The sequence below is a fragment of the Alligator sinensis genome, unplaced genomic scaffold (assembly GCF_000455745.1).
Source record: "Alligator sinensis unplaced genomic scaffold, ASM45574v1 scaffold687_1, whole genome shotgun sequence".
In the NCBI taxonomy this organism is placed as follows: domain Eukaryota; kingdom Metazoa; phylum Chordata; order Crocodylia; family Alligatoridae; genus Alligator; species Alligator sinensis.
Window position 1 is genome coordinate 82,223 of NW_005842662.1, and position 12,778 is coordinate 95,000.

General features: G+C 50.3%; 1 protein-coding gene across 3 annotated transcripts in view; it reads right to left on the reverse strand.

Moving 5' to 3' along the window:
- Nucleotides 1–3,978: 3,978 nt before the first annotated feature.
- Nucleotides 3,979–12,778, reverse strand: part of CTSB (cathepsin B) — a 23,853-nt gene continuing 15,053 nt past the window's right edge. For all 3 annotated transcript variants that reach the window (XM_006033806.3, XM_025215706.1, XM_006033807.3), the window contains exons 5-10: nt 11,971–12,089; nt 10,064–10,149; nt 9,053–9,199; nt 8,181–8,297; nt 6,960–7,088; nt 3,979–5,547 (exon numbers count right to left, since the gene is read on the reverse strand). In XM_006033806.3, coding sequence (XP_006033868.1) covers nt 5,450–5,547; nt 6,960–7,088; nt 8,181–8,297; nt 9,053–9,199; nt 10,064–10,149; nt 11,971–12,089 — 696 coding nt within the window. In that variant the 3' untranslated portion in view covers nt 3,979–5,449. The remainder of the gene's footprint in view (nt 5,548–6,959; nt 7,089–8,180; nt 8,298–9,052; nt 9,200–10,063; nt 10,150–11,970; nt 12,090–12,778) is intronic.

The following is a 12,778-nucleotide window of genomic DNA, read 5'->3' on the forward strand; positions in this document are numbered from 1 at the left end:
TGGGATTTTTTTTTACGTAAAGCTGCTGCTTGGAATTTGGACTCACCGTTGCTGTAGAAACTGAGACATGGGACTTGTTCTACCAAATCCTCTGCCCTGTGTGCATGTGTGCGCGCGTTCTTATCTCCTGTTCTACAGCAGCTTCAGAATATTAATGTTTCCATCCAGCAACAGAAACCTAGCACGTCCTATGACAGATGAAATCTTAAGGACACAAAGAAACTCTGGCTGACTTCTGACTGTTAGCCTAAGAGTGGTGATGGTTTTAAAACACTAAGGTGCATGGGGAAGATCTGTACAACCCACCCTTGTACTAAAAGACTGGGCAGAGATGTTGGCCTTGTAACTTGTCACGAATAGTTTGGACTCTATTTGTATGATGCAGTAATTTTTAAAATGCTCCTGTGTGCTTGCTTGTTTTGTTTTGTCTTTTTACAGGCCCAAAATACCAGTAAATGGCAGCTTTATAATGACAACACATGCAAAGCTGCCCCTCTTCTTTCTTAGCTATTCAGGGAGTGCAAAGGGAACCTGATTAATTCAATAGTGATTTCTTTCCCCTCCCACCTGCCCAAACAAAAAAGTCTGGTTTGAATATTGTCATATTGGAACAAGGCCATCACCTATTGTGTAGTGTAGCTCAAGAAATGCCCCTGGATCTTTTACGCCTGCCCAAAGTGCTGTGACTAGTGTCCCTTCCCACAATCTCAGTAGATGCCTGGGCAAACTGGGCCTTTTGAGGTTTTATCCTACAATTCAAAGCAGACTCTCATGGCAGCCAGCTTATTTTAGTGTCCTTTACTCTACCATCAGGCTGTCACATTGGTGATACCTGAATGCACACAACCATGGGCCCCCAATTACCATCACCTGCTGTTGGTGCCTAGACTGACCCATATCATGCTTTCATAGTAGCTAAGGTCATGAGGGACCTGAACAGATCATCTAGCCTGACCCCCTGCCATAGGCAGGAATGGATGCTGGGTTCACAAGACCCCAGACAAGTGATGGTCTAACCTCCTCTTGAATTTGCCCAAAGTAGAGGTGAGGACCACCTCCCTGGGAAGTTGGTTCCAGATTTTGGCCACCCTAACTGTAAAATATTTCCTTCTGATCTCCATCAGCTTATGACCATTGTTCCTCGTCACCCCAGGTGGTGCTGGGGAGAAAAGAGCTCTGCCTACTTGCTGTTGATCTCCCCTGATGAGCTTGTAGGCAGCCACCAGGTCCCCCCTCAGCCTCCTCTTGCTGAGACTGAACAGGTTCAGGTCCCTTAGTCTCTGCTCGTAGGACCTGTCCTGCTGCCCTCTCACCAAGCAGGCAGCCCTCCTCTGAACCCTCTCCAGGCTGGCCACATCCCTTTTGAAGTGCAGCGCCCAGAACTGGACAAAGTACTCCAATTGCGGCCTGATCAAAATCGCATAGAGGGGGAGTATCACTTCTCTGGACTGGCTTGAGATGCACCTTTGGATACATGACAAGGTATGGCTGGCCTTGCTGGCTGCGGTCTGGCATTGGCAGCTCATGTTCATCTTGGAGTCAGTAATGACTCCAAGATCCCTTCCCACCTCTGTGCTTTCAAGAAGGGAACTCCCCAGCCTGTATGTATGCTGTGGATTCCTTCTCCCAAGGTGCAGCACCCTACATTTGTCTGTTGAACCCCATCCTATTTTCATCACTCCACTTTTGTAGTCTGTCTAAATCTAGTTGCAGCCTCTCTCTCCCTTCAAGTGTGCCCACCATGCCCCACATCTTAGTGTCATCAGCAAACTTGGGGTACCCCACTGCTCACATCTTGCCAGATTGAGTACAACCTGTCCACCACTATTCTCTGGATGCACCCCATCAGCCAATTTTTTACCCATCCAACTGTGCAGGCATCAATGCCGCAGTTACTTAATTTATTAATCAGGATGGGGTGATAGACAGTGTCAAAGGCCTTCTTAAAGTCTAGAAAGACTACATCCACAGCGACACCATCATCCAAGGATTTAGTTACTAAATCCTTGGATGATGTGCTAACTTTCCATTAAAGGCTGTTGGAAAAAGATCCTGCTGCTCCAAGCAGCATGTCTTCTCTCTTTATGCCTGGTCTGCTCTGTTCAAGTGAATATCGACTGGTGCTTTGAGCCAGCAAAAGTGTCTGCTGTGGTAGCAAAAGCAAGGGCACTGAAGACTGGCTTTCAATAGCTATGACACGACTTATGTTCAAGATTACTTGTCAGTGAACAGTTAAGGCCTTTTGGCTTTGTAAAACCCACTTACAGCACAGAGACATCCCATGACCTTGCAAGGAGGTCAAGGAGCGTACATACTTGAACTAAGCTATGGTTAAAGCAAGCATTCTCTAACTCTGTAGTCTCCTGTCTTGTCAAGAATAAACTAATTAATTGGCAGAGATGTTGTTTTATTCAATTGGAGGAGGTAGTTGCCTATGCTAGTCTGAAGGCAGAAAGCAAGGCAGGGAGTTACCTTAGGCAGTAACTAGTTCAGAGAGGCATAAGCCTCTATAGGCAACATTGTTCATGAAGTGCTGCTACTCCTTGGAGGTGCCAAGAGGCAGCCAGTAAGCTGCAATCCTTTCTCACTGGTCTGAGGTGGAGTAGAGCTGAAAGCTTGTCCTACAACTCTCCTACCTGTTCAGCTGGTCTAAAAAAAGCTCTTCCCTGGTGCATATTTGCATTGTGAGGGTGCAGGCAGGGACATTTCCCATGCACTAACACCATTTGAGGCTGCTCTAGGTTCGTTTGCTGCAGCTTCCCACCACTGAAAAGGCTGGTGAAGAACATGGTCTGGGAAGAGGGGCATCCTCTTCCCTCCTCACCTCTGATCCAATCTGCCCACTGGTGCCAACCAGCATGCCCACTTCACCTTGCAGAAGGCTGCTCTCAGTAGCCAGCTGTTGGGGTGAGCTTTTGCTCTACATATCTGCAGTGCGCAGGATGAGCACTGGCCAGTGTCAAAGGCATTTACTACCCCAGCCCTGAAGTGGCCTGAGACTTAACGGACACATTTGACTGCATCCCTGGTTGCAGAAGCAGCCCCAGGAGCAAACTGAGCAGAAAGTCATTTCAATTAGCCAGGCTTGATATACAGGAGGCTGCATCCATGTTCAGCCAGGAGGGCATCTCCATGCTAAGTGAGGCACTGAAACCTGGCTTACCATCATCCCTAAGACTCCAGTAGTGGCCTCCTCCAAGTTACTGAACAGCTAAATTGTTACAGCTGGTCCCCAAGATGAGGAATCACCCCCCTTGTCCAGGGCAGAGATTTGAACCTGGGATTCCCCTCAAGAAAATGCTTTGATCAGAACACATTAGCTGCACCGGTCTTGGCCCCAAGTTACCTTTTGAGACTCCCAGCCCAAGGCATCCAGACCTCTTGCAGGTTGTGGGATTCAGTAGCATTTGGGCGATTTTGCATATACCCCCTGCAGAAGCTTTTGGAGGTTACAAGGACACACAGCAATGGTACTCTACCTCTTGGCCTTGCCATTCAGCTGGACAGCAGAGCCATGTCACAGGCTGCAATGAGTCCTGGAGCATGCAGCCTAGCTCAGGCACCTGATCCAGCACCCAGGCTGGTTGACATGGCACTACGCTAGGGATCACATACCCCTGCTTTAAAAACATGGGTCAGCAACTGTTAACTTGTAATTGCTTAACAGAGCTTGGTCTAAGGTGGGCTGCTGTTTGTAGCACATGCTGCTGCTGCTGTACTAGATTTGTGCACTGCATCCTGCCTGCACTTTGTCAACTGCTTCCTACAGAAGGAGCTATAGAGGCAGTGGTACCCATCCCTTGGGAGACCTGGGCTTTTAGAGATAGACAGAAAGCAAGTCCAGGAGCCAAGTAGAGTGTACAGATGCTACTGTAGCCCATACGCATACAGTGCCACCATTTGCAAAACAGAGCAAGCTTAGGAACTGCAGAAGTCCCAGAGAGTTACCTTCCCCTTCCACCACATAGGAGCCCAAGAGACAGGAGAAACCTTTATTGGCACTGAAGTCACCCTCACTAGTGGTTAAAGCAATTACAAAAAAAAACAGGCATTAAGGAGACAATTTAAAAAGCAACACCAAATACCAGAACAGTCTAAGACAGGCGCTGGGATTGCCTGTCAAATTTATACTAGGACTGTGACACCTCAGTTAAGCAACATGACTTGTACTTTAAAAATCATCTTCCTTGTTCTCATATAGTTCTGCCCACACACCTACCCCAAACCCCTCCTCTGGGAAACAAGGAACAAAAAATGGAAGTCTTCAGCAAGTCTCCTGCACTACGGGAAAGTGGTGCAAAGCAGCTAGCTGACCGCAAGCTTCTCCTGTGGCCACTGCCATGGACAATGCTAAGCCTTCTTTCCCATGGCTGTTGGGGAATCTAGTAAAAGTACTGGGATCTTATGAGCAATATAAGGATTTCCATATTCTGCACTGGGGACACACAAGGAAGGGATGTGGGATTGCTTAATAAGTATCCTGGGAGGAGATCTGGGGCTGGGTGGTGGCAGCTACACAGGGCTCTTTTTGTCAAGAAGCCAGACATGCTTGTTATCTGGAGCTCACACCAACTCTCCACCACCCCCTGCATCCCAGAGTAGAAACCCCTGAGATGTAGCAGCCAGTGCTTTGGCAGAAGCTAAAAACAGCAAGCTATTTAACTAAAGGCTTTTCAGTTACTTTATAAGTAAGGACCCTTTTTCCCCTCAACTCTGCAGAGCCAGTCCACCTCCAGTGGCCAGTATTGGGTTGTCACTGGTCTCTTCCCTCAAGAAGAAAAGTTAGTCAGTAAAACCAAGGCACAACATTTTTCAGAAGCTTATGGGCACTATCCAGAGCTGTGCACTTACAGGTCATGATTGCACATACCCACTTAGGGAGCCTAGGCTGCTGTAGAGGACTCGCAGTTTGCAGAGCATGCCAGGGACACAGGTTACCAGGCAATGCTTCTCTGGCAGAGTAAGCGTTCTTACATCAGGGATCAAAGAAACCCATTCGGTCATCTTGTCCCGATGCCCTACAGCCTATAGGGTCAGGGTTTCCAGAAGAAAATTAATTGCTCTTCCCTCCCCACTCTCAGGCTTGGCCAATGAGGCTCAAGTTTCTCCAGCTACCTCACTGCTGCAGTGAGATGCCAGCAGCCCCTCTCCTGCATCAGTCCTTGGGGTAGAGAAGCACTACTTGGAGGTGGCCACCATGCAAACTCCCTTCTAGGGCAGCTGCCTGTGGCAGAGAAAGGCATGCAGTGCATTTGTGCACAGCCTACCTCTTCTTTCCCCCAGTACAATTAAAAACAAAAAGATAAAAGGCTTTATTAAAAAGTGGCTTTGACTATACAGTCTCTTCAGGGCATGGGCTAGCTCTGCCCCTAATCTGCTACCAGGTAAAAGCATCCGAGTCAGACTTCTTCGCGGTTCGGTAGCTTTGGCCGCAGTTGGGATACTAAAATCAGATCCTCCTCCAGTACTGTTCTGTCCTGGGCACGCCGGCCACGATCTCCGACTCTATGCCGCAGTGGTCCTGCCCTCTGAGCATCTTAAAGAAGCCTGGAGGGGAGAGAATTGTTAAATCTCACATGGGGGCAGAGAGGAGGTGGGAATGGGGACCCATCTCGCTTCCCAGACAGGCAGATATGGGACCAGCCTACATATGGACTCTAGCTGAGTCCTTTTTCTTCCCATCGTGGCAGCCAACTTGCTGTGTGATGCTAGGAGTCCCATTATGCCCAAATTACATTTGTATCCACATCTCAGTCAGCTCATCCCCCCTGCAAAAGCTCACCCCATATCCCTGTTTGCCCCAAGGACGTTCACCCTTCTCAGTGCACAACCTTCACTGGCTTGCTAACACTAGGGTGAATACCTCTGTCCCCTCACTGCCCCAGGGATTAAGGAGATGCCCTGTAGGACCTAGGCCCAGCTATTCTACCCTGTTTTGTCTCCCCATCTGCTAAAGAGCATCTGGCCGAGTCCAGATGTCTCAAGCTTTGAGCCAGGGCTGTATTCTTCCTTCTCAATCTGGACTCTGCCACCAGGTGCCCTCCCACCTTCAGCATCTCTGAACCAGGTCCAGGACATGTGCCTTCCCTGCTGCAGCTTGTGGGGCTGGCCTGGCCGCCTGGAGCAGAGGTAAAAATAACCAAGCCCTGGGGTACTGTTAATATAGCAGTACCTTGTGCAAGATGCTAAATCTGCCTCTGCAAACCTGCCTGGGGTAGGGGAATTTCTTCCCTGCTTCAAAAAGCACCACGTACATTAAATGACCTCTTTCTAGGCCGCTTCAGCAAAGGTCACAAACCAAGCTCTGTGGCCTGGTGAGTCATGGAGAAGTAGGGCTTAGAGAGACCTCCAGAGGCATCTAGTCCAAGCCCTTGCCCAAGGCAGGATCAGCCCTATTCAAACCATCCTATAAACCTAGACTCTACAAAAGACTATCCTCAACCTTGACAACACAAACACCTTAACCTGTCACCAGTAACGCAGAGGAGCCACAGCCACCCATGTCCTGCTTCTATAAAAAGAGATGCCAAATAGAGGGCCAGGCCCCCCCCATTACAGAAGGGGGCAACTGCCCACCCCCAGCCAATCCATACCAAATCAGACCATGGGGCAAATGCCTTCCTGACCCCATGTGTGAATATCAGTCTGACAAGTCTGTATTCCCTTAAACCCTGGGAAGCCAGAAAGGCTTTCACACTGGCAGGACACGAAATGCCCAAGCCCGAGTCGAGCTACTACCCACCCCCACCAGGCCCTGCTCCCTGGGGTAGTACTGAGCCGACCAAGATTTAGCCTTTTCCACCCAGCTAGAAGGAGAAAAAAAAAAAAAAAAAAAAAAAGGATATTGTCTTTATAGATGCCTGCCATTCCTATTCGGATTTTAAGAGGCAGGAGATTAAAACAAATTCGAAAGAGCCTTTCAAAGAGGAAGCACATCCGCCCCCTGCCTGGCCGCTTACCGTTGTCGCCCCAGTCCGTGTTCCAGGAGTTGGCAGCCAGCCAGTAAGGGGTGTCGTTTTCCACACCCCAGCCAAGGATCCTGATAGCATGGCCTCCAACCTGCTCCCCAGTCTTGTGCTGGTACACGCCTGCAGGAAAAGCAAGCAAAAGAGGTGGTGTGTTGCATCTGCCTGATCACTGCCCTTAGATTTTCCTAGTGTAAGAAGTTTGATACCATTTTGCTCTTCAGTTCCTTTGCTAGTGCTCTGATATGTCCTAAGGCTGCATCGCATCTTTCACAGACAACATTCAAACCATCAATTAACGTTACAATAAAAGTTTTGAGAAAAGAATTAAAATGCCAACTATCCCCCCCACCCTCACACCCCCCTAGCAGGGGGTGAAAGCTCACAGCTTGGTAACGCCAGAACAAGAGAGTCTTTTTATGCCCTGGCAGGCAAATTCCCATTATGCAGCAGGCACCCTGTTGACCTCATGTGCAATGGTGATGGGGAGGAAGTGCCACAGATGCAGCAATGCAAGAATGGACTGGAAGCTGGGCATTCGCATCAGGTTCCAGTTCAGACACCAACTCGCAGCATGGCCTTAGAGGCACTCAGGCCAGATTTTTTTTTTTTTTTTTACAAGCAATTGTTAGTTTGGGATGTTCAATTTGGGGGCCCTCTTCACATCTATGCCTCACACATAGCAGGCACTATAGAGGCAGACTTCTGTGGTTGGAAGCCTCACAGCCAGGCCCAAGTGGTCTATCAGTAGGGTGACCATATATCCAGGATCAGCTGGGACAGCCTATGAAGTCTGGGACTGTTCTTAGCATCCTAGCCATTGGAGAAATTTGAAGCACCAAGTCCAGGATTGGCAGGAACTCGCCTATACATGCCCAACTGCTTGCTGCCACCTGGAGCCCAGGTTAGAACAGGGGTTCCTGGGGGCAGAGGTGGCTTGGTCCTGCCACATGCATGTCCCCAAATTATGGCCACCCTAATCTATTGGACACCAAAGAGCCCAGTCTAGTTATGAATCTGACACCATTAGCTCCCCCAACATACAAACTCAGTGCAGTGGCAAAGGGTGCCTGCCATCACACCACAGCCAATGGCACTCTGCCCAACCGTCCGAAGCATCCATGTTCCCCAGTCACTTTTTGGCTTGTACTCGGTGCCAGCCCAGGAACTCCCAGCCGGTGCATGGGGCAGACACGAGACGCGTGCACTGCTTACCACTCTTGTACATCAGGAAGTCTTCGTACACAATGAAGGCTCCCTCCACCGGGCCATTCTTGTAGATCTCAGCCATTATCTCCTTCTCACTGCGAGGAACGCTGTATGATGTAACGCCTGCAAGACCAGAGCAAGACCCCAGGCCTCAGTGCAAGCTAGGGTCTGATGCCAACCTGCCCAGAGGCAGTGCTAACTGGCAGACACCTACTCATCCATCTTCACCCTGTGCCAGGGCCTGCCTCCAAGAGGGAAACCCACCCCCTGCCCCCCCCCCCCCAAAAAAACCACACAATAAAATCCTCAGTCCCACCTGCTTTGCATCTTCCCCACACTTGCCAGTGGCAAGGCAAGAGCTTTGTGGGAAGGTTTAGTTCCCTGGAGCAGATCTAGCAAGTGCTTTGGGACCTTTACACATTCAAAAGACTGCTTTTGTCCTGGGAGTATCCTCTGGTGTTAGGATTCTTGCTTGCAATGATCTCCTGCGGGGCTAACATGAGGACCCAAGGCTCACATCCCTTCACTTCAGTGTTGTTCCAGAAAGGGGGCTCACCCAGCAGGACTAAGACTGAACTCGAGCATGATTTTCATCATGTTCCCCAACAGAGAAACGCCCATGGGTGTAGGCTTCTGCATGGGCATGGGATGTGCCAACTTGTGGGCCATGAAGAATTGATGGCACATGCTGTTCGCTCTGCACATCTGCTACAGCAGCATGAGAGCTGGACAGCCTACATGAAGAGGGATGGTGCAAGGGCAGCAAGCCTCACCTCTCAGCAAGGCACTGCACCAGACGAGATCTTGCAGGGCCCTTCTAAGGCCATGAAGCTAGAAGGGCAAATGCCCCACTGCTGCAGTGGGGAAGCCTCCCTTACCATAGTGTTTGTCCTCCTGGTACGAAGGGCTGTAGCCCTCTTCACAGTGCTTGCTGCACTTGGGAGTGTCTCCACCCTCTCCGGTGCATGGTGGCCGTGACCCGTTGATATGGTGCTCACATGGAGGGATGGAGTATGGCCTGCAGCCTGTTGAGCAAGACAGAAGGTCAGGAAGCTGCCAGCCAGTGTAATGTAGCTTGGACGCCTGCATTACAGCAAGGGACAGGACACGGCTGTGTTCAGTCTAGAAGAGGAATGACGAATAGGTCCCCTGCTACAAAGGACTTGAAGATGCTCTACCATAGTGTGGAGATACTATAGCTCCCTATTACCTAACTGGGGTAGGGGTGTCCATTTGTGCACATACCAGGTTAATTCAAAGAACTGGAGAGTTGGGCAACGCACCTAGGAAGGATCAGGGAGCAGATAGCAAAATCCTGAAGATTTAGCACAAGACTGAGAGCCATCTGCTGTCGTGTCCCACCACAGACACCTTGCCGAGCTAGCTCTAGGCAGCAGGTGCAAGTGCAGACTGGACTGAAGAGGCTGCAGTTGCCTCGGATGTGGAGAGGCAAGGTGAATCTGGGGGGATTAATAAGGTGCAGATCTGCAGAGATGCAAAGGCAGGCATGGGGGAAGTTGGGGTGTAGAAACAGCTGACAAACTCCTGGTGGTTAAGGAGACAATTTACATGGATTTTTGCCCCTTTGATTAGACGAACAATGTTTTTAAAGCTCCTATTTAAAAAGGAGTCACACCACCCAAGACAGACCAACTTCAGCCAGGGCGTCTGGGAAAGCAAGGTGGGCACCTCCTGCTCCCAGGCCTGCTCCAAGTGCATGGGAGAAATGCTCCTGGAGAGGCAAAGGTAGGAGGCCTCAAGGCTATGGGAGATGCCCTCCAAGAAGGGGTCAGGGGTATAGCTGGGCCCATAACCGTGTCCCCACCAGCACCAACCCCCTCCGAACACCACGCCACTCAGGACCCACAGTGTGCACCATCCCAACTTACCCACGTGGGAGTCATAGAGCCCGCCAGACACCAGGCCTTTCTCGGTCCAGTACTGCCACGCTCCAGTGGGGTAGCCACCATTGCACCTGTAAGAACCACCAGTAGCAGAGTCAGCCACCAATCCTAGCTCAATCTGAGGCACGGCCTTAGCTTCTACTTAGGCTTTTGGGTAGAGACACACTTGAAAGAGAGACTCTAGACCCAACACTGCAATTCCCAGGCCCTGCATACCTCTTTAGTTTCGCCATCACATCTCTGCAGTTCCCCCACAATGCGCTGCATTGCAAAAAGTACTTCCCCCAAGGCCAGGGCTGCCATACTGCAAGTTGCATGTAAATTTTCTCTTGAACCGAAGGGAGCATTTACCACCTTGCAGCTGGAGCCCGTAACCTGCTGCAGCTCTTTAGATAAGAGCCCTTAGCCAGTCCAGACTGAGCTTAGTACACTGGGTAGAAGATGGGTAGTCTAGCAACCTTCAAGGGGCACACGTGCTGCAGGATGGCATAGGGGATCCATGACAAGACTTCTTCTAAAAGAAGAGAAGTGGTTGCAGGAATGGTCAAACCCAGCTGGTTATTACCCAGCTCTAGGTCTCCAAGGATCAAGGGGATGATATTCTTCCACATAGGGAAGTTGAGGCAGAGGTCAAGAGACTTGCCCAAGGTTATTCAACAGGTCAGTGGCAGAGTCAAGCATCCCAGCTCAGTGGTCTATCAATTAAGACACCGCCTCTTCATCCAGTGCCTCAAACTCCATCTCCAAGGGGTATGACAGCTGTTTTAATGAGAGCATATACAGAACTGGGTTTGCCCACACAGCGAGTAACAACAGCGGCGGAGGACCCAGGAGTCCTGGCTCCCAGCCTCCTGCTCAAGCAGCCAGGGATGACGCTGCACTCCTCCCTGGCAGCCAGGAGGCAAATACTGAAAGGACCCAAACACTTTACTGCAAGCCTGTGCATGCACCTTAAAATGCATATGCGGTCTCAGTAGAGCAAACGGGGTCACACAATTCAAGTGAGCAAGAGCATTGCAGGCTGCAGTCTTGCACCACAATCTTCTCGCATGGGGTCTTCCATCAACTGATTAAAAGGTACCCTGGACTTATGAACATGTATTTAAAATATCCCCTACTGAACGTGGCAGCACTTGAAGCAGATTTACCCGGTTCCAAGACAAAGAGGGGAGTTATTCAGTTCATTTAGAAAGCTTGAGTTTAGGGAGGTAAGCTGAAAAGCCGCACAGATCCGATCCCACGGAGACCCGTGCAAAAATGAATCCGAGCTACCCCAGAACAGATTGAAGTCCACCTCTGCACAAGTCAGTGCAGCACCGGGGGAAGCATAACAAAGTCCCCATGTTAAGGCACTGGAACTACTCAGCGGGCAAAATCTAGACTCCATTTCCCAGCAGCCCTTGCCCACATTGTTCTGGCCAGTTTCCACGGAGACCCCAGGAGCATCAGGGCCATGGTCTCCATGGAAATGGTCCAAAAAACAGCCAGGATGCTGGGAAATTAAGTCCATTGCAGGCCAAACTCTGCCTGCCTCCAATTCAGAGCTTTCAAAAGCCAGAACGAAGGGAAGGTGGTTTCTAAGCTGGTGCCCAGGGCTTGAATTAACAAGGACTCCGTTGTTTCTGCCACTTGTGCCCAGCAGATGCTTAAAGAGCATTATTCCTGGCAGCTCCGAGCATGAAGAAAGCACCCAGGAAAGCTGACCAAAGTGCTACGAGGTGGTAGATACTGGACGAGTTCCCCTTCCCCTGGGAATGGTCACAGGCAGGAAAGAGGCAAGGGAAGTGGGTCCGAGTAGCACCATGCAAGGACTGGTCCGCTCGCCTACTGGGCTGGTGACCGGGGCCCAGTTATGTTTATTGGTGAAGTAGAGGGCCTGGCTGCAAGCTCACCCCATGCCGCACTCGAAGCCGCAACAAGACAGCAAGTCTTCTGCCGAGACTTCCACGTTCACCTTGCTGTTGGTGTGGACGCAGATTCTGTCCGAGATGGCTTCAACCGCTCCAAATGCCTGCAAAAGAGTCCAGCCGAGGACTATTACTCATCCTCCAAGGAATGGAGGATCTGAGGTCTACAAAACAGACATTGGGGATTAAACAGCAAGGCAGCTGGCAAAAGCCACGTTTCTCTTGTGCAGTGTGGCAATTGGATCTCGGGTCACAAAAGGCAGGCGGGAGTCTGGGGGAGGACATGGGCCTTGCTCTGCAGCAGGCCATGTCTAGAGAGAGATGCTTAGATGTCAGCAGGACTCCTGCCTTCTCTATATACTGTTTAATGGGGTAGCTGTTAGCATCCTTTAAATGTATTACTAGGTCACGGCAGCAAGAGCTCGCCCATCAGCATGCAAGTCACCGGCCACCGTGCGGGGCAATTCTACAATGGAGCCAGGTTGAACCGCAGAGGTGCTCTGGGGACCAAGGAAGGCTCAGGGAGCCTGTCCCACCAAAACCAAGTGCTCAAGAACATCAGTTGAATATCAAAATACAAACAGCACATTAAAATCAGCTCTGTCGCACAGTTACAAGACCCAGCACAAGCAACGCAGCAGCACAACGCTGGGCAGGAAATGCAGGTAACAAACCAACCAAGTAACAAGATGTCGCTTAACAGGATTTTGACACTTGAAATGATCTCAAAATCTGCCTAGTCTTAAAAGCCTCCAATGGGCAGACTATTAGGGAAAAGAGCTCCTTCCCTACA